General features: G+C 39.0%; 2 protein-coding genes across 2 annotated transcripts in view; both read left to right on the top strand.

Moving 5' to 3' along the window:
* Window positions 1–1,295, top strand: part of ephb2a (eph receptor B2a) — a 60,895-nt gene extending 59,600 nt beyond the window's left edge. The window contains exons 14-16 of the mRNA XM_053317041.1: window positions 350–543; window positions 637–792; window positions 1,187–1,295. Coding sequence (XP_053173016.1) covers window positions 350–543; window positions 637–792; window positions 1,187–1,295 — 459 coding nt within the window. The remainder of the gene's footprint in view (window positions 1–349; window positions 544–636; window positions 793–1,186) is intronic.
* A 16,236-nt stretch (window positions 1,296–17,531) lies between these two features.
* On the top strand, window positions 17,532–25,228 carry lrrc38a (leucine rich repeat containing 38a). Its single transcript, XM_053317057.1, has 2 exons — window positions 17,532–18,159; window positions 24,981–25,228. Exons 1-2 carry the CDS (start codon window positions 17,532–17,534, stop codon window positions 25,226–25,228), a joined length of 876 nt encoding a protein of 291 aa, XP_053173032.1.
* The last annotated feature ends 478 nt before the right edge of the window (window positions 25,229–25,706 follow it).

The following is a 25,706-nucleotide window of genomic DNA, read 5'->3' as shown; positions in this document are numbered from 1 at the left end:
CTTCCAATTCTAACAGTTCATTTCACATTTTCACATTTCATATTTCTGTATTTTCAGCAATGTTTTGCAACTCTGTTCTTTAAGCCAATTCCTTTTCTGTTTCAAAATGTTTAACAATCCAGTCCACCTCTGTGATGTCCATACAAAGCATTTCTTTTTTCTGCCAGGTTTGGCCATTTTCAAAGTAAAACTTTTTTTTAGCTTTTTTAGCAATGTATTTCAACACTTTACTTTTATTATTTTGTATATTTCTTTGCTTTTCTGTATCTCAAAGACTGTTCAATCACCACATACCATTCATTATCTCTGTGTCATTCGTTTTGATTACATGTATTGTATTGTTTTGTAGGTAATCAATGCCATAGAGCAGGACTACAGATTGCCGCCCCCTATGGATTGCCCTAGTGCATTGCATCAGCTGATGCTGGATTGCTGGCAGAAAGACCGCAACAACCGGCCCAAATTCAGCCAGATTGTCAGCACCCTGGACAAGATGATCCGAAACCCCAACAGCCTCAAGGCCATGACGCCACTGTCATCAAGGTATAGCAGGAATGGCCTACATCACATCATACTCAAAACGTCAAATTTCCCATGGTTCATATGTTCTTCTTTTGTTTCTGCTTTGTTCTCTAGTGTTCACTTACCTCTGCTGGACCGCAGCACACCAGACTTCTCCTCTTTCAGCACAGTGGACGACTGGCTGGACGCCATCAAGATGGGCCAGTACAAGGAGAACTTTGCCAACGAAGGCTTCACCAGCTTTGATGTGGTGTCTCAAATGACCATGGAGTATGTTAGATACTTTATGTTAAAGACATGATGGAAAGAGGGATATGGTAGTGATACAAATCATCATGAGCATTGTTTATTCATTGTGATTTTAGAACATTTGAGAAAACCCTTATCCAAAGTGATTTGGAGGGAGCACACATACAGTCATTCATACTGTATTCTTAAGAGAATATTATAGAAAATAGAGATTCAATAGTGTATTCCCTAAAGAGACACAGATGAGTTTTGACAGTTTTTTCAGCCCTGGCTAGTGTGTGTCAAGCTCCAACAACCTCCACCTATAAACTTAGGGACTTCCAGAACTCATAAAATCCGAAATGTTCAGGATTTCAGGTGTTAATGTAGTTTTCTGGTGTAATGAATTGAACTGACTAATGGTTTCCCTTTCCAGTGACATCCTTAGAGTTGGAGTGACATTGGCCGGCCACCAGAAGAAGATCCTCAACAGCATCCAGTCCATGAGGGCCCAGATGAACCAGATCACTTCAGTAGAGGTGTGAGCTCACAGACCAGGAGCACACAGGCTCTGTTTACTGTAGGAAAGCCAGCAGCCAACCAACCCTGCATTCTCCTGGAACCTCTGAGGAGGGCTGACAACATGCACACTCCAACCTCAGCTTCACCCTCCCTCCCTCTAAAATCTCTCCAGAAGCTTCCATCAGTCTGCAGTACAGAACAGACGTTTGGTAGTTTTCTTGTTAGCTGCTATGTGGGGTGGGTGGGTGGGGGGGGGTTTCATGTTGTAAGTGACAATAACCACAGCCACCTGGACCAGTGTTCAAAGTGCTCAGTCTGTGCCTATTTAGAAACATACTTTATTATTCTATGAAATAACTCCCCATACATGGCTCCACTGCCACCAAGTCTAAACATTTCATTTAGATTTTTTTTGTACAATGCGGACTCAATGTTGAATACGAAAATGAGAAACAGAACAGTAAAATCCAACTTAATGGTTACTGCAAGATGCAAGAAGCTGGGAATATCCATTACCTTTAATGGAGCACATTTATTTACCAGTGCTTACTGCTAGCTCTGTCACACAATGATGTTGGTTGCGCAACATTTAAGTTAAGTTATAATCAGTATAATTTTCATCATATCAATCCCCATATTTAGTTCTATTAATGGAGACGGCTCTACAGCAATAGACATTTAATGTGTTTGCATTCTGTAATTGGCTCTCTGTTTGTCAGTCTTCATTGACCGAATGGATTCACAGAAAACAATGCACACACATACTAATTAATATACTTCTGATGTTAAAGACAAAAACCAGTACCAGTGGAAGAAATCTAGTTAGTTCGGTTGCCTTTCTGACAGAATAGCAGATTAAGGTGTGTTTTCATGTACAATTTGTTCTAGAACTCTCTCAGAGATCTGAGTTTAAAACACACCCGCTGTTACCAGTAGTAACCACAGGTGCCGCCAAATCAACCAGGACTCAAATCTAAATGATGAAAGCTTGAACGAACCAAATGTAACAACATATTCAGAGTTTATTAACCTGCTTTATACCTTCAAAATGTGTGGGAAATCACAGCATAAAGGGAGCTTGCCTGTCAGATTGTCTGTAGCGACGATGGAAAGCTTGCAAGAGTCCTCAAAATAAACATTGTATGCACTCACTGAAAGAAGATTGTGAAAAAATGCATATTTCTCACTAGAAATTTTATTAAAATGCATTTTAATGCCAAATATATCTTAAAATATTGCATTTTCCACTGAGAATACAAAGCAGTGCTAGCGACAGAAGCTTGACAGTCACGTGACATGAACAAAAGAAAAAAAACAAAAGTGTTTTACACTGTGAACCAATCTATAACTGGCTGTCAATATCCACCACAACAAAGGCATATAATGTGATAAGGCCCCATAGAAGCAGCAGCAGCAGCAGCAAACAGCTGTGTTGTGTGCACTGGTCAGGTTTCAGCACAGTCCCTGCTCTCTATGTGATGCTCCAGCTGTGCTCACTTTGACTGCTGTTAACATTACAATTCTGTTATTTAGACAGTGGTTAAGTTGGGTTTTACTTATTGTATTTATTGGCTCCCAGAGTGGAATGAAGTGAGCGGATTTGCCCTTTAAAAGGGCTTTTTAAAAGGTCATCACAGATTTTAAATAGCTGTGCTGTCAAAAGCTGCTGATGTTGTCTTGACTGGTGAACGGACGTTACAGACAGGAAAATCAAATGGCAACAAATCTACAGTCAACCCACAGACTTTAAAAATGGCCTCCATAATGAGTCCTGTGTGCACACACAGGCATGCCTACTGATAATAGGTTCTTATTTTTTACACGTTGTCTTACCAAGACAGTAACATTTTTAACTTTTAAATACACTCCAGTCACCTGAAATGGACCATGTGTAAATGTTAATCGGAGCATCTACTGTCTGTCATTCACTGTGATTTCACTGTCCCATAGTTTGTGAAGCTGTGTAGAGTTACTGTCCAGTCCGGGTCAGGTTTGGCTCAAAAATCAATGCGTTGCAATCCAAACTGTCCCAGTTCATGTGTTGTGGAGGTAAAGATATTTTCAGTTGTTAAAGAGAAATCAGTGTTTCTCATAGTGAAAACACACTCATGTACATATCAATATACTTTGCTTTATTTTAAGATACCCCCCCCCCCCAACAAATAGCTTAATGGTGTTTATTACAGTCTAGTCCCCACTCTATCACTAATGTGCAATCTTTGTGTGACTAAGTATCTTCGTTAGCTTATACACTAGCTTATTTTAACATGATGTGCAATAGTGCCCCGAATTCAAAAGTTTCCTCTCAGCAAAAGTGTGCATGTATTTTTAAAAGTGAACACATGTTGTACAGAAGTGCATTACATTACATTCACCAAAAAAAAGAAAGAAAAAACATCTCATAAACAAAACAACTGTACCTCACATAGTTCTGATGTGTCTGATGTTATGGGCTTGAGTGTGAATACACTCAATTAGGACAAAATCTCAAAGACAGATACACATTCAATACACTCAATAAACCATTTAGCCTTTAGCATTCAGTTGGGATTTGCTGGGATTACCCCAACAACCTGCAGTTCATCTGTTTCTAGGGCTACACTGATCAGCCATATGAGATAATTATAACACATGGACTATAAAAATGAAGCATCATTAATTGTGGTGGTCTCATCAGTTAGAAGGGGGCCCACAGTGTTTTATAAACCTCTGTGTTTAAATATCTCTTACACAAGATATTTGTCCACTCAAAACATGAGACTCAAACAAAATCATGACATTAAGATACTGTATTTCAAGTCATAATTATTAAAATCCAGAAGTCACAACAGTTTTCTCTCTTACATGTATTCAATGTACTTCCTTAACATAAGCACTGAACTGAGAATAAATTTGGGATTTGGGGACTATTCAGCAATTTAAAGTACTACTGTCCTGAGCTGTACAGGTTGGAAGAATGTTGCACTTGTGGACGTATATCTAAATGGTAGCATGAGCAGAATTTGAAGCCAGGGTGTAGTTTTTTTGTTTTTTAATACATCATCTTGCCACTTTTTTATTCACTGACTGGTTAATCAATAAGGTCAGTGACATGTAGTCCCTTTTCACTTTCATAGAAAAGAATAACTCCTTGATAATTGCACAGGATTGGTAATGTATCTTCCTTGACAAAGTGTTGCGCTGTGCCGGGTGTGATTGTCCATGATAACTTCCGCTGTATGCATAATGGATGGATTATTGAACAGGTCTACCAGGCCCAGGCCCCTAACCTCAAGGGTTCACATGGGGCCCTAAGATGGAGCTCATATGTGAAGAAGCTGTTATAGAAAGTTCTTCTGAGAACTTAAATCAAGGATGTCCAAACTATTCCATAAAGGTCCATGTGGCTGGACCTTTATGTGGCTTAACAGTTGCTTGGTCGAATCATGTGCTCTTGATTGGTTGGAACAAAAACTTGCAGACACACAACCCTTTATGGAATAGTTTGCCTGACCAAAATGAATAGTGTCAATATTCACTTTGAGGTTCTCACAACAAGTCCTAAAAACTAAACTACAAAATTTGTCATTGCCTTCCAAAACAGTCGTTTTCTAACTTGGTGTCCTAATTGGTAGAATTACATAATTTGTCAGTACTTTCCAAAACCATTACACTTCCATCATTGTTACAAATATCATGTACCTGCTGACTGCTGTGGTTAAGGCTTGATTAAGTTTGTGCAGCTAAAACTACATCATTACAAATAAAGGAAGATTGTGGTACAATTTGGATTAGAGGGGTAGACTTTGTGGCATCATAACAGTGTTACATTTGATCCACTTTTGCTTCTGACAGATACAGTATGAGTCATAATTCACAGCTGTAAATATTGGTTTTACTATATATTTGAACAACTACTGTTGTTGTTGTTGTTTTTCCAGTTTATCCTCACAATTGACAGTACAGGTCTAAAATTGAAGCCAGCAAAAACGACATATGGTTACATTTACACCATCCCAGCCAGCATCTCCATATGGCCCCGTAAGGGTTGAATTTGGACTACAATATGGGTCACACATGGCTTTGTCTGTAGTCTCCATGGTAGCCCCACCTGTGTTTACCCATATGGGCTTCAAGTAAGTTCTGACTGTGTTTCAGGAGGGGCCCAACTGCGTGAATTACACATGTGTGGCCCATACAATTTGCCTTGTTTATGCCCATACCTGCTTTCGCTTATGGGACTCACACAGTCAACCCATGTGGGCTTCACATGTGGAGCTCATGTTACTAAAACCATGTGGGACCTGCAAAATTTGCCCAGTTCAAGCCAATGCCCACTCAGTACCCACGTAGCCCACATTTTACCCATGTGGGACCCACATGGACATGCTGGCTGGGCTCTAATGATCTAGTACAATTATGACTCAGGGAAGTGACTGTTCAGGTGACATCAATATAAGGTGACTTCCCCATCAGGAGGTGGCAAAAAGTGGCCTTTGCAGCAGGAGACCACTGATCGCCTGCTGCTTCCAAACTAGTGTGTTTCTCCACAAAAGACACCACCACTTGACTCAGCTTTTCATTGCAAGAAGCAGTGAATTTCACCAGTGTTTGCTGCAGCTTGGGTGTCCAAACCATGATCTTTCCGTAACCCTAACCAAGTGGTTTTTGTGCCTAAACCTAACCAGACCTTAACCACAGCGTTGTCACATCATAAAACATAATTATATTATAAAACAGTTCTTTTGCTCCCCATCCATCCTCTAGAGGGTGCTGAAAACACTTGTATATGTTGTTTAGGGAGTCATTGGAAATAGGCCTATTCTGCCATTTTGGTATGATAGGGTGTTGGTTTCTCTTATGAGGACAGTCTTCTCAAGTAAAAAGACATCATGAGCTCCTTCAAAATGAGTGTTTCTGCTCTCAGGTTGTCTATGGGATGTACAGGTCCTCAGCTCAGTATTGACACCATGCAATATGGGCCCACCAGCTCTACTAGGCCAGAGATCCATCATCTGATTATCTGATTCCACGTGCATAATTCCTTTATGCTTTAAAATGACCCTGCTGTGGTGAGATGCTGGGTATTGTAGTTGTCCTCACAGACGGTCTCAGCAAACACTCTGGGCGGGGGATTCTTAAGAGAACATCATTTTTAGACTTCACAGAAACGGTACACTCTCAGAACTCTATTTTGTTGGTTTTTAAAAATGTGAATTTTGATAAAAAAAACTGTGCTTTTTATAAATGTTATGCGGTTATTATGATAATTTATACTTCACAGTACAGAAAATTGATTTTGCACCTTGAATCGTGTAGTCTGAGTGATTCTTTTTTTTGGTATCAGGAAAATTGGTATGTTATACCTCTTCCTTCTACTGTACTAGCACAAAGTTTACTCTCTCACTGTTAATATACTGTATATGACTAATCTTGGACTTGGTCTTTGTTTGTAAATGGTCAGCTTTGTATGAGGTACAACACTCCTGATTTTGTTATAGCATCCAAAAGCACCCCCTAAATCAAATGTCCTCCCAGCTGACAATTGATGTTTTGTAACTCATTACTATTTTAAAATGAGGGATTACATCTCCCACTTCTGTCCCAGCCAGCATGTCCATGTGGGTAATAGGAGTTAAATTTGAGCTGCAAATATGGGTCCCACATGAGATTGTCCGCAGTTTGTCCATGGTGGTCCAAATGGGTCTCAGTGGGCTCAGAATGAACTTTAAATGGGGCCCATTTAGCCAGCCCACATGGGCTTCACATGTTGGGCCCATGTTACTGGCACCATGTGAGACCTGTTAAATTTGCCCAGTTGAAGCCCATGCCCACTCATTACCCACATTAGCCCACATTTAACCCATGTGGGGCCCACATGGACATGCTGGCTGGGATTCTGTATAGGTTAGCATTGATAGCTTTTCTTTGTAATCACAGTTTTTGAAGAACCACAACAACAAAAAACAAAAAAACAGCTCTGCAGGTTTGTGCTTGTAATAATTGTTCATTTCATGTGTGGGTTAATCTGGCTCTGCACACTCATTTACCTCCCTTATGTCAGTGTTACATGTGGTGCACAGTGAGGTCATGAACTGGAGTTTGAAGAAAATTGAACTGAACTGCTTTACTTGTACAATATTTACTGTTGCATGCTTATGTTTGAACATATCCCATATGCTTAACGGACTGTACAAGACTCGCTCACCTCAAAAAGCACATTAGACACCACTGCACACTGTAGGTATACTCTGTGCTCTGTGTCAAACTCTCGTCACACTGCTTGTTTGGCAATAGCGATTTCAAACTAATGCTTCATGACTACAGCATAAAAAATGGTGCTTCCACATCTCATTTTTACGCTCTTCCACATTTTTTTTCTTTATTACCTTTTATATTTAGGATATATGTTTTTCAATCACATACTAGTCTGCACTATTGTGTCATACCACAGAATGTGTATCATTGTCATAACAATGGTCCTACATGTTTTACAGGCGCACAAAAACACACACTGTACATAAACACATGGTATGCACATCTCAGTGTTTTGGCACATTGGGCTTAAGCAGCACCCTCACACTCTGTTATGACACATAATTGATATTATTTGAGGTTTTTTTTCGCTGGGAAATCTTCAAATCGCTACTCTTTAGAGAAGAAAATCAGCATGGTTCCAGTGTGTATTCTTTTCAATCACTCAAATCCCTGTATTAATAATGTGACAATAGAATCCGAATAGTTCAGTGGCAAGGATTTCAATATTTGTCCTCCTTCTTATAAAGAAATAAGAAAGAAAGAAATCCTGAACCTTGGCTTATTGTGTAGCTGAACAATGAGAAATACATGAATAGAAGTCTGAATGAGGCTCTCAGTGACATATGAGTTGTCACATAGGATCCTTATTTCAGCATGGATGAATGTGTATCATGAACATGGGCTAAATTGGGTTGCACTAAAATCACAAATATTAAAGATTTAATTTCAAAATGACATATTTTGACTAACTGACAAAGTGAGGTTGTTGAGATTCGCACTGATCTGGATTATTCTGTGAAGAACTGCGGCAACTGAAACCACCTACTACATCTGTCTGTTAATTGTTTAGCAGAGAGACACATCCACTTATTACAGTTATCTTCCTTCCGCTTGCTATTATTAATATTTGCTTTTTATTTGTAGAGTTTAGAGCTGGACTACAGATTCACTGCTATAAGCACTGGCAGTGTCATCTCTGTATGCAGGGTCATTCACAAACACAGAGAACAGAAATGATGCTTCCAGTGTGACCTCACTTGAATATGACCTCTCTATGTACAGTTTAAAAGAGAACCTTCATTTTTGTAATTGTTTCGGTGTGTGTGTGTGTGTGCTGTGCTTTGTCCATATGCTGGCCCATGTTTGAGCTGCTCGACAGCTCGTACATCGCACAGTACTCGCATAGAGCTGAAATGTGGTTGTTCTGGTGAGAGGTGTCCTTTTTTTCCCCCTCTAACTGGAAATTCTGCATACTGGAAATGCGCCTATTGCCTTTCTTTCTGAGTGAGATGTTCAGATGGACGTCTATCTTACTGTATGTATGTTCAGTACAGAGCTGGTGGAATTCAAAAATACACCACCAACACCTTCTTACCTCATGTTTGCACACAAGCAGAAAGTAAAAGCAACAGTTTCTGATTTAAGCAGACATGCACAGTTACATGCTGGGAATATTTCCCCCATGGTTAGAGTCAGTTTCCAGATATGATCAATCAACATCAGCTTTGGTTTTTGCTCTATGTACAGATATAATGTTACCAAATAGAACCCAAGCAATACATTAGCTGACAGATATTACCACATACGTAGGACAGTAAATAACAAGAAATTCCAGCACAGAAATGCCAAAGACAAACAGAGTCTGCATTATAAACTTTGATTACCAGAAAGAACAACGTATCTGGTCACAAATTATATGAATAGTAAAATTAAAAATTTAAAAACAGTGCTTTACATAATGCATTCAAAATATGTTAAAAAAACAGAAACAAAAACAACAACAGTTAAACAATAAAATAGCAATTAAAAGCTCTATGACAAAATAGTAATATTATTCCAATGCTTGAAATTATAATCTGTGTCTGATATGGTTTTTACATTTTACCTTGTTAACAATTTTTAAAATGTCATGTAAAATCCAAAATGTATCAATACTGTTCATTTAAACAGAATAACTACTCAACACAAAATATTTTCTACTTCATTATAAATGTATATTCCTCCTTCAGCTCTGTACTTCACATTCAGACATGAGACTGATATGCATCTTTTCATCTCAGTCTCAAAAAAGAAAAAGGATAACAGTATTTCCAAAAATGTTGCATCACCATGCATCGCTACAGCTTTGGCAACTCTGTATGTAATATAGAACAGCTGCTTTAAAGCAGTAGTTCTCCAGGAGCAGGGTTGGAGAACACTGCTTTAAAGTCTGAAAGTTATTTAAAAGTCTATATGAAACCATCAAAACGCCAGGGAAATATAAGTCAAATGTAACTCTCAGAAAAGAACATTTCAGCTTTATGCAGTACCTTTTCCCTTTAGTGACCCGAGGTGGCCCTGAAAACATTTCTACTCTGTGTACACAGGAGTAGTAAAAAGATATTTCCTGGACCCTTTTAGGTCCAAAGCACATGGGACACAGGGATCAATGTTAGATTCTGGAGGGGTCACCCACTGCCAAACACGCCTCCCTCCTCAGTCCTTACCACTGTGATCTCACTTGGATTTTTTTGTTGTTTTTCTACTTTGTTTTTCTGTATAAATGTATATTTGATGGTATACTTGTGAATGATGTATCGATTTGAATTATTTGTAATACTGTTATTTGTTTATTTTGTAAAAAAGAGGAAAAAAAGAAAAAGAAAAGTAAAGAAAGAAAAGAAAACAACAAACTGAGTTTTGTAGCAATTGTCTTCAATAAAAAAAAACACACACTGGTGACGCAGCATTGAACTCTTTTACATGAACTGACTTCATTGAGTTCTGCTTGGATTATGAAAAGATAATAATAGGACAAATTATTAAATTAAGTATATATATATACTTCTTTTTTTTAGTGATTTTCTCTTATTTGTATACTATCTAAATATTATTTATATACTGTTGTCAGATGTCAAATATGGTCAGAGTTCTAAAACTTGACATGAACATATGTAAGTCAAAAGCTGAGGGTGTTCCATGTACAGTTGGGCTGCACAATATATCATTTCAACATCATCATCGCAGTGTGTGCTAATGCAGTGATTCTTAACTCGGGCCACAAGCGCCACCTAGAGGGCCGCAGAGAACTTTCAGTTTTGCACGGCCGCGGGACTGCATAGGTTATCAACTGAAGACAACAGAGATAGGCTGTTATCCATGAGACGCTCAGTTACAATGCAGCTTCCGACCACATGGTGGCGATAATGCGTCAGTCAGTTGTTTAACAAGCTCACAGAAGAACAGAAGAAGACATCCAGCTAGCCGCTCACTTGTGGCAAAAGTGATGGAGACCAATTGGTACAAAAGATAGATGAATGGTGTAGGAAGACATCTATGTCAGAATCGGACAGAAATGAATTCATAAATCTACAATCTAAACTAGACCAGTTGTACTTGAGGAAAGCGTGAGGAGCATATATAAGATCCAGGGCCAAATGGATAGAGGAGGGAGAGAAACACACTGCATATTTCTGTGGCTTAGAAAAAAGAAGACAAGAAAGAAATGCAATTAATGCACTAAAAATAAATGGTGTAGAATGTATAGACCCCAAACAAATATCTGAAGAAGTTTATAGATTTTATAAAGAATTATAAAAATCAGATGCTCTTTTTCAGAGTATTAAACATCATATACCGACAGTCAGCACTGATTTCAAGAATTTATGCGATTCGGATATTGAATTATATGAACTGGATATGGCAATCAAAAAAATGGCTTTAGGGAAAGCACCAGGGCAAGATGGTCTATCTGCAAACTTTTATAAACATTTTTGGGAAGATATTAAAGAATTATTATTTTTTGCGATATGTGAGTGCTGCAGGAATAAATCTATAACACCTACGATGAAGCAAGGTCTAATAAACCTTATTCCCAAACCTGATAAGGACAAGAAATATTTAAAAACCTTGAGGCCTATCACTTTACTCAATGTGGATTATAAAATATTTGCTCACATTATAGCTAATAGGCTTAAAGAAGGAATCATTCAGATTATTAGTGAAACACAATCAGCATTTCTAAAAGGTCGTTCCATCCACAACAATATAAGGTTAGTGTATTTATTTTAGATACTTCACATCACTTTGACTTTGAAACCAACTTTAATGACATTATTAGTATGTTTTATAAAAACATTAATAGCTCGGTGATATTACCATTTGGCACTTGAAGGGCATACGTCAAGGTTGCCCAGTGTCTCCCCTCCTCTTTATTATGGTGGCTGAAATGTTAGCTATTATGGTTAAAAATTGTGAGGACATTATGCTGCTAAATGTCATGAGAGATTCATTAATCATAGAGCCAACTAGCGGATGATACAACCTTGTTTCTTAAAAATGCAGCTCAAATTCCAAATGCCCTAAAAATTGTTTCTATATTCTCCCAGGCATCCAGCCTTTACTTGAACTTAAATAAATGCCAATTGATGGCAATTCATAATCACCCCACAACTCAGATTGAGAATATACCAATTAAAAATGAAGTTAAATATTTAGGTATTACTGTTTCCAAAGATTTGAAAATTAGAGAGAGGGCTAATTTAGGAGATTATGTAAAAAAAAGTAAATCTAGTTTGAATATTTGGTTACATTGTGTAAGAAGTTTCATTTAGCACATCTTAATAATATATTGTAGTCCAGACATGCAAAAGGCTCACTAATGCATACATTATGCATTGTCGGAGTTTCTGTAAATATTTTAAATAACCTCATTATGCTTTCTTATAAAAGGATTAGTATAGGTTTTTTTCATGTGGATCTGTATTATGGTCAATTTATGAGTATTCTGTGACCACACAAATAAACACCACTCTACACACCTAACGATCACATAATGAACATTTGTAAAAGACAAACCAGCTACACCACGATAACATTACATACAATAAACAACGCACTGAGTCTCATAAAAGAATCACTGATAATAACACCAGCCATAACATTAAAATCACCTGCCAAATATTGTGTACGCCCCCCTTGTGCCACCAAAAACCCTCTGAAGATGTCCTCTGATAACCTGGGCCCATGTGATGCCCATGCAGGCTGGCTAAATGGGCCCAATTTAACGCCCATTCTGAGCCCACTTAGACCCCATATGGGCAAACATATGAGGCCTACATGGTTCTCGCCCAGATTGGCAAAACCTTCCTTTGGTTCTTCTGCAGGATGCAAAGTTGACTTGTGTAGTTATGGTGTTGTCAATATTCCACATGCTGTAAACAAGGCAGAAATAAAATGCAAAAATGAAGATTTATTGTTCCTATCAAACTACAAAACAAGAAGTTTCCACATGCAGTCCTGTACCTATCTACACACTATTCAGTTGCCCTAACTGACTCAAAAGAATGACTTAAAGAGCACACCACACATGCTCAGACAACTGTTGGTTACTTTGCTCATGGGAGACCGGCAGGGTTGGGCCTGGTTAGTACTTGGATGGGAGACCGCCTGGGAATACCAGGTGCTGTAAGCTTTTTTTCTCTCAGCTGTCACCAAAGGAGGGCGCTGTTGCTCCACCACCGCACACAGGGCTTTGAGGAACAAAAGCTGCAATCATTCCAGCTGTGTCTGTATGCACGCCAGAGAGGTGGCACTGAGACGCCTCACTTTCCGAGTAGTTTTTAGGGTTCCAGTTCTCACTGTTACAGCCTGTAAAAAGCCTGCAATCATCTTATAAGCGCGTGTACACAAATAGCCTGAGAAACAAGGTTGCAGTCCTTCCGGCTGTGTGTTTTTCTCCACAGAAAAAAACAATTCCTATGAAAGTAATGTTAAAGGATAGCACGTATTTGATGGCTGAGACACCATTATCCGCCACTCAGATGGTGTGAGGAACTGTCAGTGGTGTCACAGCATGTTTAAATGGGCTTTCTGCAGCCTGTTTCGTCGCTTACGGCCACACCACCCTGAACACACCCGATCTCGTCTGATCTCGGAAGCTAAGCAGGGTCGGGCTTGGTTAGTAGCCTACTGGCTCACATTATGTGACTCCATTGGAGTCAGGACAGTCTAATGGTAGCACAGATACAACCTTAAGGATATAAATAGATGCAAAATAATAATAATAAAACAATAACCTTAATTTGATCTAAAGATTCCTCAGTGTAAAACAACTTAATGAGAATATAAATTGGAATGTTAAAATATTAAAATACTGCAATTGCAATATAGCAGATAATACTAATGTACAATATGGCTCTGACATACAGCCAGACTGTGACTTTTATTTCTTTCAAATAACTGCCACTGCCACTGGACTGACTTAAATTAGTAAGCTTTGTGCAGTACAACCAATCCTGTGCTCCCCTGCCTCCTCTTAATGTGGCACTTAGTATGACCCACTTTCCATACATGATACAGATCACAGTGTGAGCCCTTCTACATTTATTTCTGTTATCTGTCATCTTTTTTCTCAGAGCAGAGACTCTATGGTTCAGGAAGACTCGAGGGATATTTATATAATTTTTCATTTTTTACTGACCTGACATCACTGGCGAATAGAAGATTGAGGGATTTTAGATTTGTAATCCATTGATTCTACACTAAAGTAATTCACATACACGTTGAAACCAAATTACTTAGAATAACCAGATATAAAAGAATCATTGAAATGCTTATTTGCTTTACTTTATCAGTAAACAACAACAATAACAACAAGTTAACATGATATCTCAGGTTTACTTGTGCTTATGTCCACAAGCATGTGTGGCAGCCAACACAACACTGCTTACTATTAAACCAATAGAGAAAAGCATTGTTTTTATATGAATAATAAATCAGCTGATTGAGAAAACAATCAAGGAACAAGGAAGTTATGCTTCAAGAAATGATTATCCTGGGGTTGAGCATAGCTCAGCGGGTAGCGCACCCGCCCCATGTCTTGAGGCTATAGTCCTCGTTGCAGGCGACCCCGGTTCGAATCCCGAGCCAAGCGGTCTTATCCTGCGTGTCATTCCCCCTCTCTGCCTCCTGTTTCCTGTCTCTCTACACTGTCCTGAACATTAAAGGCAAAAAAAGCCCGAAAAAATATACTAAAAAAAAAAAAAAAAAGAAATGATTATCCTGTTGCCTTTGTGTGGACCATGCAACTTTTGTCCTTGACCCGGTCTGGTTTGACTGTTTATAATGCACAAGTTATGAATTATCACCTAATTCTGTGTTAGACCTTTATAGCCAACTTCACTCCAACTTAGTACCACAGGTTTTACACATATATTTGGGAAAGGTGGTCAATAGGCCTAATTTAAATGAAATTATACCTAATTTTTGAGTTTGAAATATTTTAACTACATTAAAGGTCAGTGGGAAATTTGATGATTTGTTGATGGATTATCAAAAACTGGTATATGTCAAAGTCTAGTCAGGTTACTGTTTTAAAACAATTTCATATTTCTTAATGGCAGCACATAAGCTGTGCAAACAGGTGATGGGTTTGGACAGTGGACAGTGTCATAGATTGGACAGGATGTTTTAACACCTTATTATCTTAAAAACAAAACATTAATTTTAAGTTTGAGTTGGGTTGGGTTGTGGTTTTTTAAAGGAAACCAAATGATGTGTTTAAGTAGCCTTGGGAAGGAAAGCTCATGTTTTATTTTCAAATTAGTATGGCTAGTGTTTAAACTCAAATTAAAATACAATGCAACTTCTTTTGGGTGTGAGCAGTGAGTGATAGGATGTATTGGCAGCTAGCTATAAGGTTGCAGATTGCTGAATACCCCTCCCCTCCCCCTCACCTTGCAAGCAAGCACCAAATTTGCAGAAAATGCCTCTCTAGAGCTGGAGTTTGGTTTGTCTATTCTGGGCTACTGTAGAAACATGGTGGTGCAACATGCAGGCTCCATGCAAGAAGACTTGCTCTCTATGTAGATATAAAGGTTCATCTAAGGTAATGAAAACACAATGATTCTTATTCTCAGATGATTATACACCAATTAAACCTTTCGTATGAATATTATGTTCCATTCTCACAAAGTCTGTTTCACTAGATGCCACTAAATTCTACACACTGCACTACACATAATGCTCATCATTTTTGGTTCATTTTCACCAGCTGCTCACGAGAGGAGAGGAAATGAAGAAGGTTATGGATAAGTAGACCACGAAGGCTGTAGGCATGTAGCTACTTCCTAAAACAAGAAAGTGGCTGTTTAACTGTTCCTAAAACCTTACAAGTATTTGTGTAATATGGCATTGTGTCTTATAGGCGTAACTATATTGGGCAGTTATCATCCTCTATACCAGAGAAAATTTCAGTAAAGCAATGTTTGTGGAAATTGATGTCACTTCCACATTCATAGCATAATACATGTAGATGGGTCAGTCAAAATGAGGGTGGCAAAATGAGCAATTCAAAAATTGCATCAGGTTTGTTAAAATGTACATTCATTTGAAATGACATTAACCAAAAATAAGACTGAATGCTCCTGAAAATGTCAAATGGCGTTACCACCAAAGAATGACACATATTAAATATTTTATCCACCTAATAATAACTTTTTTTAATTAAATGGTTCCTGATCTACATGATTCCACAGATTTAATTAATGTATGTGTCATTATTATTATTATTTATTTATTTATTTATGTATATTTAGAACAATTGTATTCTATTAGCTTTATTTAATATAAAAGTTATAATGTAAGATCATGCCAAAACTAGTTGATATGGTGTTTTATTGAGAATTTACTGTTTTTAAGCAAGTTGAATTATTTGGTAGTATAAATAAGTTTTTATGGTTACACCACTTAGACATTTTTACCATAATCCTCTAATAAATTTGATGCTGGGTCCACAAAAAAAGAATGTGTGCAAGTTATTCATATGTTTATTTTCTCATTTTAACTCTTTTAAATTTGACTAAACCACATAAACACAAAAAAAATAATATTTCAATTAAGTTGAATGTGACACAATCTGAACCAAAACTGACATTTAGACATGAACATAGCTTCATTCAGTGGTATTAGTTGCAGTGTCACCGTGCCGGATTACATCAGTCAGCACAGCTGTTTATGATGTCATGTCAGCCCCTTGTGTGTGAGTGTAATGATACACGTGAATCAGCCTGCTAGGAGCTGCAGACTGACAGCGTCACAACATAAGTGACACTTCCATGGCATGGAACACATCCGCCTCCTAGTTAATGTTTCAGAACAAGTGTCGTGTTGACAGGTGGAGAAACTAGCTCTTTCCCTTCCTCATCCAGCCAGCGAATCTAAAGTGAGAAAACGAAAAACAGATAGAGGAAGGAGGGAGGGAGGGGAGGGGAGGTGGGCAGCAAGGAAACGATGGTGATTCCAGAGGACTGCGTGGGAGGCTGCTGTTGGCTGCACGTATGTCATTGCGTCACATGTGAGTCACAGATGATGATGGCATCCTCGTCTTCATCTCTGTCTGTCTGGAGAGGGAGCATTTCCATCAAACATCAAACAACACCGACACAATATCAGTCAGTGAGGATTCCCGCTCTGGTTCTGCTTGACTTATGACAGAGGCGGTTGTTTACCTCACTAGCTAACTAATGAGACACAGAGGGTTGTCCTGTCACTCTACACACACAAACACAAGTCTCGTGGCTTACCCCGCAAACCCTGCCCCCCCCCGCCCCCCGCCCCCCCCCCGTCTCTGCTTCGTTAGCTTCTGTTCACCTCGCTGTTAATCCTCTCCTCTTTCACATCATCCCCCTCCCTTCGTCACCGCTCTCTTGCACGCTCTCTCTTTTTTTCGCTCCTCCCCTCTCTTCCCTCAAAGCCAGCAGGCTGCTACTTGATCCAGACTGCTTGTTACACGATCTCCTAGATAACAGCGCTCTTTGCTATTCGATGGCTCTTCAGGTTGTTCTCTCTTCGCGGTGCCAAGAGCGCAAAATCATGCCAGCCCCGGGACCCTGAACCTTCATGATCTGACCTTCCCTTTCCCTTCCCCTCCTGTGATCTTAACCTGTCTTTCGGGTCTGTCTCCCTGACCTCCCACCTCAACCCCCCCCCGGTCAAGATCCCCTCATCCCCATCTCCTGATTAATGCTGCTGCCCCCTTGACAATGTTACCATGCATTAATTGGCTGCAGCCTTTCCTTGCCTTGATCTCGTCCACCTTGCTTACGCGAGGTCACAACTGTCCATCCAGCTGTTTGTGTCCTGACCATCACACTGTGGACTGCGCTGGCAAAGGTCTAAGCAGAGTTCCGGACTCCATTCCTTTAGATGTTCGCCGTCTCCTGCTCTCCAACAACTGGATTCCCTGGATCCCCTCTGACTTCCTAGTCCTCTACAGCGATCTAGTCTACCTGGACCTCAGGAATAACTCCCTTTCCCAGTTGGAGCCAGGGACACTGAGCACCTCTTCCAGGCTGGTCTTCTTGGACTTGGGCAGCAACAACTTGACAGAAATCCCTTCAGGGACCTTTGGGGAGTCCAGGAGTCTAATTAAACTGCGTCTGGGGAACAATCCCTACTTAAGCATGGTAGGCAGGGATGCTTTCATGGGGTTGACCTCTTTGAGGGAGCTGGAGCTAGAGAGGAATGGTCTTACAGAGCTGGATGTCGGGGTCCTGGAGCCCCTGCCCTCCCTCCGGATGCTGCGTCTGGAGGACAACCCCTGGCTCTGCAACTGTCACTTTGCCAAACTTTTTGAATGGCTAACACAGAATCGCCACAAGCTCCCAACGGGTAAGACATAAGTTGATTAAAGTACAATCCTAGTCCCACGCCAACTTAATCCAATCATTTTAAAAGAATCTCTGTTGTAGTGTTTTGTAGTTAGAGATAGACTTAACATACATGAAAGTAACTACAGGATTGGGCTTCTATTAAAAACAAATCTATTCCCAGCTGAGGCAAAGATAGAAAACATACAGAGACATTGTTTTTATTTGTCTGGACTGAGAAATGAAATGGTCCATGTTGTTAACACAAGTCATACTCTTCAATAGTTAACTGAGTGAGTAAATAACCAAATACATCTGAAATGTTCAACAGCATCATCACTTTCATCATAAATCATTTCAGATGAACACTTGTGTCTCTGGGAAATATTCCATTTCTCTTTTGGATTTGGATTATTCTTTATGATCTCTGCAAACTATGTGGCATGATTATCCCTAACGTACTGTTCATATTCTACATCCTCACAGTATGTTTGGTGAATGTTGACTCAGTCTAAGAATCTCCTCATAAAAAGAGTCTATACCACATCTTAACTCTAGATGTGTTTAGAAAGCATCAATAGTGGATCTGACTGATCAATAAATGTGATTAAACCTTGATTCATGTTTCAGAGAGCAGAGAGAGTGTATTTTTTAGCTTTTACACCACTAAACATCTACTATCACACTATATCATGTCCTATTTGACCTAAGACATGAAAATATAACATAGACATAATGATGGAAATGTATTTTATGTCAAGTGAAAATGAAGTGTGGGGTTTATTGTAGAACCATTAGAGCCATCAGTCTTATTAAAACTATGAACTATTCATTTCACTAAAACACATGTCAATAGATACAGAGATAATTTGACCCACAACAGACTCAATGGACAAACATTAGCAGTACCTATACAAAAGTATAACATTTTAATATATTTTCATTTTTGTTCATTTTGGGCCACTGACAAAATGACAAAAGTCATCAAATCTCAGGGTAAAAGACATTTAGGGTTTTTTACAGCTGTCAAAGCAGATCAGATTTGACCCTGAACAGTATGTAAGGGTTATCTCAAACTGTTCTGATCAAAAAAGAACTGCACAGACAGACAATTGAACTATTGAACTATTGGTGGCAGTGGTGCCTAAAGGTTAGAGAACTTGTGACTGGAGAGTCGTGGTTCAGTTCACCAGGCTGGCATGATAAATCTGGGTGGGTGAAAGTGAGGAAGCAGCACTTGCCCCTCTCCCATTAACACCACTGAGGTGCCCTTGAGCAAGGCCCTTAACCCCAACTGTTCCAGTGCAGCTGAATGACTCCACAGTGCTTAGATCAGAATGGGGTTGTACTGGGCAGCTCCAGTTATGAATGTGTATCAGTGTGAATGTAACTAGGGCGTTGGTGAAAGAGATAGCAGCATCTCTGTCAGTGAAGTTGTCTAAATAATGTCACTGTAATAGACATTTAATAAGTCCTAATAAATTAATAAATCCAGTTAGGATTAGGGTTAAGGGTTAGGGTTAGGGTTAGGTTTAAAAGCAGAGTGACATAAAAGTCAATGAATCCTATATGTGCATTTGTATAAACTCAATCCACTCTTGGCATGTAGGTGTGTCTGCTATAATTCTGGTGCTCCATGCTAATAGTATGACATACATTATAGCTATGTCTATAATAAGGGTGGGGCTAAATCTGAATACAGTGTTCAGAAAAGAACAAAAAATGATTTGTTTTCTGGAATTTCAAATAACATATCAACAGCACCAGTTGAGCTGTGGCTGACTGGTCAATGCAGACGTCTGTGGTCAGGGAGAAGAGGTTTGAGACCTGGTGTGGGAAAAGTTTACTTAAGAACATTTACTTTCATTTAATATTCTAAAATGAGTTGTGTAGTAAAAACAAAGACAGGATATTTGATTCTGAAATTCAAGTTATTTTGCTGCCTCAACAAAGACAGATACAAATACAAATGTTGGCCTCTCTGCACATCCCTTGTCCACACTACTCACTGTAGTTTACTCAACAGTGAGTATTAAGTTGAGCTTTCAGACACTCACTAATCGTCATCATTATCCTCCATCACTGACAGCTGTGGAATCAAATTACTGTCATTTTTTGCATCTATGAATGATGACACATTGCACTGTTGAATTTTGTGTTATTTTGCACTGAAGCTGACTAAAGTCATTTCATCCTTCAAAACGTATTTAGTCATTTGACTTTTTAGTGTCTAGTTAATAACAGCAACTTGCTTCAACACTATGACAAACAGAGAAATGACACGCTGTTGGTTCTTAACTGTGTCACGATGGGTCTTGAGTTTTAAATAACAATGATGACATACTGTGAACACAGTCCCCTACTGTTTGGATCGGTCGAGCCAAAGGTGAAAGAGCAGCATGCTTTATTCAGCAATACAGCACATTTGATGCCATGATACCACAACACTGACACAGCTACCTACATCTGGACTCCTTTCTCACAGTATAAAGACACACTATCCACCTTTACTCCACAAACAAACACGCACGCACACACACACACACACACACACACACACACACACACACACACACACACACACACACACACACACACACACACACACACACACACACACACACACACACACACACACACACACACACACACACACATTCAGTTTAAATAAATGGCTAAAGCACTCATGTAAAATAACTTGAAAAGAACTTGGAATCCTGTGTAGAGTCACATTTACTTTTAATGTCTGTGGTTCTGGCTGCTTTAAGAATGGTGTATGTGTTCACTGATGGATATGCAGTATGTGCCTTGTTCTTTGTATTATCTGTGGCTGTCAACATGTGTATGCTATGCACACCAATCTTTTCCCCCTGAGCACACACATTTACACAAATGCTTGAACCATGTATTTCTTCATGCGTGCGCTTTTACATGTTTGTGCACACACATTTTTGTCATGTGGACCAGGTGCATATGAATGTATATATATGTGTTCATATGCCTGTGTGTGTTCCTGCATGTGTATAATGAAGATATTTCAGTGGCTGACTCCATTTACTGATGCCCATGTGTTTGTATTTTTGATTTACTATATTTTGGTTGTGAATGTGTATGTTTTTGTGAGTGTCTGTCTGTCTGTCTCACGCCTGTGTGAGCATCAGTCTGGCTGCTTCTTGTAGCACCACGTGACTGGAATATCACCAAGCGATGAGGTCACTGAGTCCCTTTTCATGTGGAAAACCCCTTCTGGTCTTACAATGACTCACACACACACACACACACACACACACACACACACACAAACACACACACACACACACACACAAACAAACACATACACACTTGACAGTGATATCTAGTGACTCTTGGGTACAGCAGTACTACATTGGAAGCAGGATAAAATGGATGTGCCTCTCTCTACACAGTGGACAAAATGTTTTCTAGGTGTTACAATGCATTAGTACAGAAAACACACTACTATGTTCACAAAGCACGGCTTGTAGAAACTATAAGAAATATAAATCCAAAATAATATAATGTTTTGGGGAAAACAGGCTATATTTGATGTTTAGCCTTTGAGTTAAAATATGTATATAATAATAATAATATCTCCTGTGGTTCCTAATATGCGGATATATTCTGGCCTGTTGGTGCAAGAAGTTATAGAGTAGCAATGCAGCTCACACAGACAGTCTTCATAGATACACTGTAGACTTGCTGTAGGCTATGCCGGTAGTAATGTATAACATCTAAACAGTATGACTGTGCTTCATGGCTACAGTAGCTACACAGATACCACCATGGCCAACCAGACAAAGCACCTAATTGCTCCATGGCCCCACAAATTCAAAGGCTCCTAGGGCTCCATGCACACTGTATGTCATCTGGTTTGTGCAAATGTAATTGAGATTTTGTTAGGGGTTATGCACCAGTGAAGCAGAAAATTAAACAACACAAATTCTTAAACATGCATTAATGGATTCACTATGGCCACAATGGGGAAGTGAAAATTGGCTGCAGTCAAAGCTGCATGCAGTGATGTACAGGATCTCACACTTCACGCACATCAGACGCAGCGGCAGCCGTGGTATCGCAACTAGAAGTCAGTTGGCACAGATCTGAATTGTCAGGATTATCAGATGCTGTGTGAATGTTATTTCCTGTGTGCAATGAAAAAAACATTTCATAATTAAAATAGGAAGAAAATCTATTGTGGCGCAAATGCTCGTGGCTTATATGAATAGATTTCACTGGACCCACAAAATCCAGGAAAAATTGTCGTACATTTTGTTTGTGATTCCTATGGTTCAAAGGTTATGGACCAAAACCTAAAATATGTTGTTATAGCACCACCACCTGGCCAGGTGAAAATAAGAACATTAAAAAATCACATGATCACAATCTCTTATCTGAAAGCATAGTTCCATTCACATCACTGACAACTATAATGACATGTCTTTCATTTTTATTAAAACTATAGCTTTTGTATGTTTATTGCTTTGAGATCAATGAGAACTTTTCCTTCCTGTCTACTGTGTGAATCTGTTGATCTGGGGGAGTGAGCTGCTGCATACAACTGCTCTTACAGAGATAAATAAAGCTGTATTGAATTGAATTTAGAAGGGCAGTAGTCCATGACAGAAATAGACAAAGCAGTATGTTCACTATGGGGCCTGTGAAAGGAGTACTGAGTTCCTAAGGTCTTCCTGAGGTTGTAACTACTGAAATTACTCAACAGTGTTCCAACTTGCAAATATGCTTATTGTGAACCAATAGCAACTATATTCACTGCTGTGTTCGCACAGCTGTTTTGAAATTACCCATGTTACTTTAAGGGTTCTGTAATTTAGAGTTTGGCATGATCCAGCTAGAGAGCATGCGATTGTTTGTGTGTAGGTGTATCAAACAACTGTGTGGGAGAAGAGCAATTACAGTTTAAGTTCAATTGTATAGGCTCTGCCATTGTTGTGTAAGAGCACTAAAAGCAGATCTAAAAAAAAATCTTAACAAGACTTAGATACCAGTGCATCTAAGTTACTCCAGACAGGTTGGATTTGTCACACAAAGTTTTTCTCCCTGAGTTGTCTGACCAGGCATAATATGACAGTAGGTGCCAGTCAGTGGTGGACAGTAACGAAGTACAAGTAATTCGTTACTGTACTTAAGTAACTTTTTAGCGGATCTGTACTTTACTTGAGTATCATTGTTTTGTGAGACTTTATACTTTGACTCAACTACATTTGGAAGAGGAAAATCTTACTTTTTACTCAACTACTTTCCAAAAACCTGTCGTTCCTTTCAATGTTCCTTTCCACAACATGCATGCATGACCAGCTGCTGTGACAGGTCCAAATGAACGTGCACCGCAAGTGTACCAATCAGAACACATCGTGTGTCGAGCAGTTTTGGCCCGGCCCCCTACCTGGCTACTTGTCCCAACTTGCCTTCTCCTCCATCCATATCTCTATTAGCATTCATTTGACAAAGTTTCGCTGTCCAGTAGCCGGCCCTGCCAACACATGGAAGTTAAAGAAATATGTGTCTAGTGTGGTTTTCCCCCTCCCTATTAATTCCTAATCAGGTGATTTCCATTTAGTATGATGTGCTTATGATAATTTCAAAAGATATCAATACCAGATATCACAAATGGAAAACATTTTGTTTTCAGGGTGGTGTTAGTGGGCTTTTTAACCTTAAATGACTTGATTGAGTGTATAAAGGACATACCAAGACATTGGAACTACATTACACCAAATTACTTTTACTTTTGATACTTAAGTACATTTGAATCCAAGTACTTTTATACTTTTACTCAAGTCGACATTTAAAGGGAGCACTTTCACTTTTACTGGAGTAATATTTTACACTAGGTATCTCAACTTCTACTCAAGTACGTGGTCTGTGTACTTCGTCCACCACTGGTGCCAGTAATGACTGGCAGTGTGAACTGTGCTGAAAAAAGCTTTTTTTTCTCTTTTCACTGTCTTGAATGATGACTTTTGTTGCACTTTTTTGACTATATGACGATTTAACACAGTTCTTTTTTTTTTATCAAACAGAAAAATACTTTTACAAAATAAACAAAATTGTATTACAGGAACTAACGTTCATCATTTCATGGCAAAGCAGTGTCAGATCCAGTTTGATTGTAGCATTGCGCTTTCTCAAATTACATGTTTTTCTGTTTTATGTAAAGCACATTGAGTTGCCATTGTGTATGAAATGCGCTATATAAATAAAACTGTCTTGCCTTGCCTTGCCTCTTGTAATGGCTGGCTTAGATTATTTGCACTAATTGTTTGTGTAAATGTTTACCTTAATTTATCTTATTGGTTAGAAAATGAAATATTTTGTTTTCACAGGAGAAAAAAAGGAGAGGACTTTTGGACTTTACAATACAATGTCATCTAGCAACACATTGTGTTGGCCAGTCAAATATGCAAGTGAATATTCCTGCTAGAATACATTGTCTAAGAAGTGATTTGTCTATTTACCTCAATATTGTTAAAATAGTGATAAATGATAAAACTATATATTTTTCCAAAAAAGTAAATTTTTCTATTCATTTAAATATAATAATGCTATAGTGTTTTGCATTGGGTAAACCCTCTAACTCATGGACGTGTCACTTCAACAGTTCCTGGATTGATTTAGGCTATCTCAACCTGTAACAACACACGCATACCAGTGCAGCTTCTTGCACTTTTAATGCAATACTTTATTAGGTCTGAATGCCCACTTACAAATGAGTTCTGAGCCATGCTGACACAGGAATGACTTTTAAAAAGGCCAGTATCTCAGTTGTTTGTCAGCTAGTTTACTTGTTGTGTTCTCTCTTACCAGGTATGGAAGGGATAGAGTGCTCCCTGCCTCTGGATGGACGCCGTGTTCCCCTGAGTTTACTCTCTGAAGAAAGTTTCCGAGAGTGCAGGGGTATCCTCAGCCTCACTGACTACCTCATTGTCATCTTCTCCGGCATCTCTGTCTCTATTGCAGCCATAGTGGCCAGCTTCTTCCTTGCTTCCACAGTCCACTGCTTCCAGCGCCTCAGCAAGGGCAGCAAAGGAGATGAGGAGGAAGGGAATGACTGATGGGGGCAGGGAAAAGGACTGCATCAAATGCAAGTGTTTCACAAAAAAAACTCTTGCTCAGAGGTCCTCTTGGTATCTTGGGATAAAGCTTGACCAAACATGAGAGCAAGGGATGAGGGGTTGAGTGAAAAATGAAAGGAAAATGCCACACCAAGAAAGCTCATACCATGTCAAACCCAAGATCATACTTGAGCTATCCTGAGAATCACACAATGGTTTGGGAGATGTCAGCTATTCTTGAATCATTGTGAATAGATATTGCATTTACTGAATGTAGCGATTTCTACTTCTGTGTACAGAAACAAATGTAGAGATACTGATCAGTGATGGCTTTTGTTAGAAACAAAAGCTCTGTAGCGTTGCACAGTGATCAAGGCATTCTTATAAAATGTATGCATATGAGATGAGATTGGTACATTTATTCTATATGGAGATAGAGGGACAATCATGTGAGGTAGTGCTTGGACTACAAGAAATA

The sequence above is a fragment of the Scomber japonicus genome, chromosome 4 (assembly GCF_027409825.1).
Source record: "Scomber japonicus isolate fScoJap1 chromosome 4, fScoJap1.pri, whole genome shotgun sequence".
Taxonomy (NCBI): Eukaryota; Metazoa; Chordata; class Actinopteri; order Scombriformes; family Scombridae; genus Scomber; species Scomber japonicus.
Note: the sequence above shows the minus strand (reverse complement) of the source record. Positions and strands in the feature narration are given on the sequence as shown.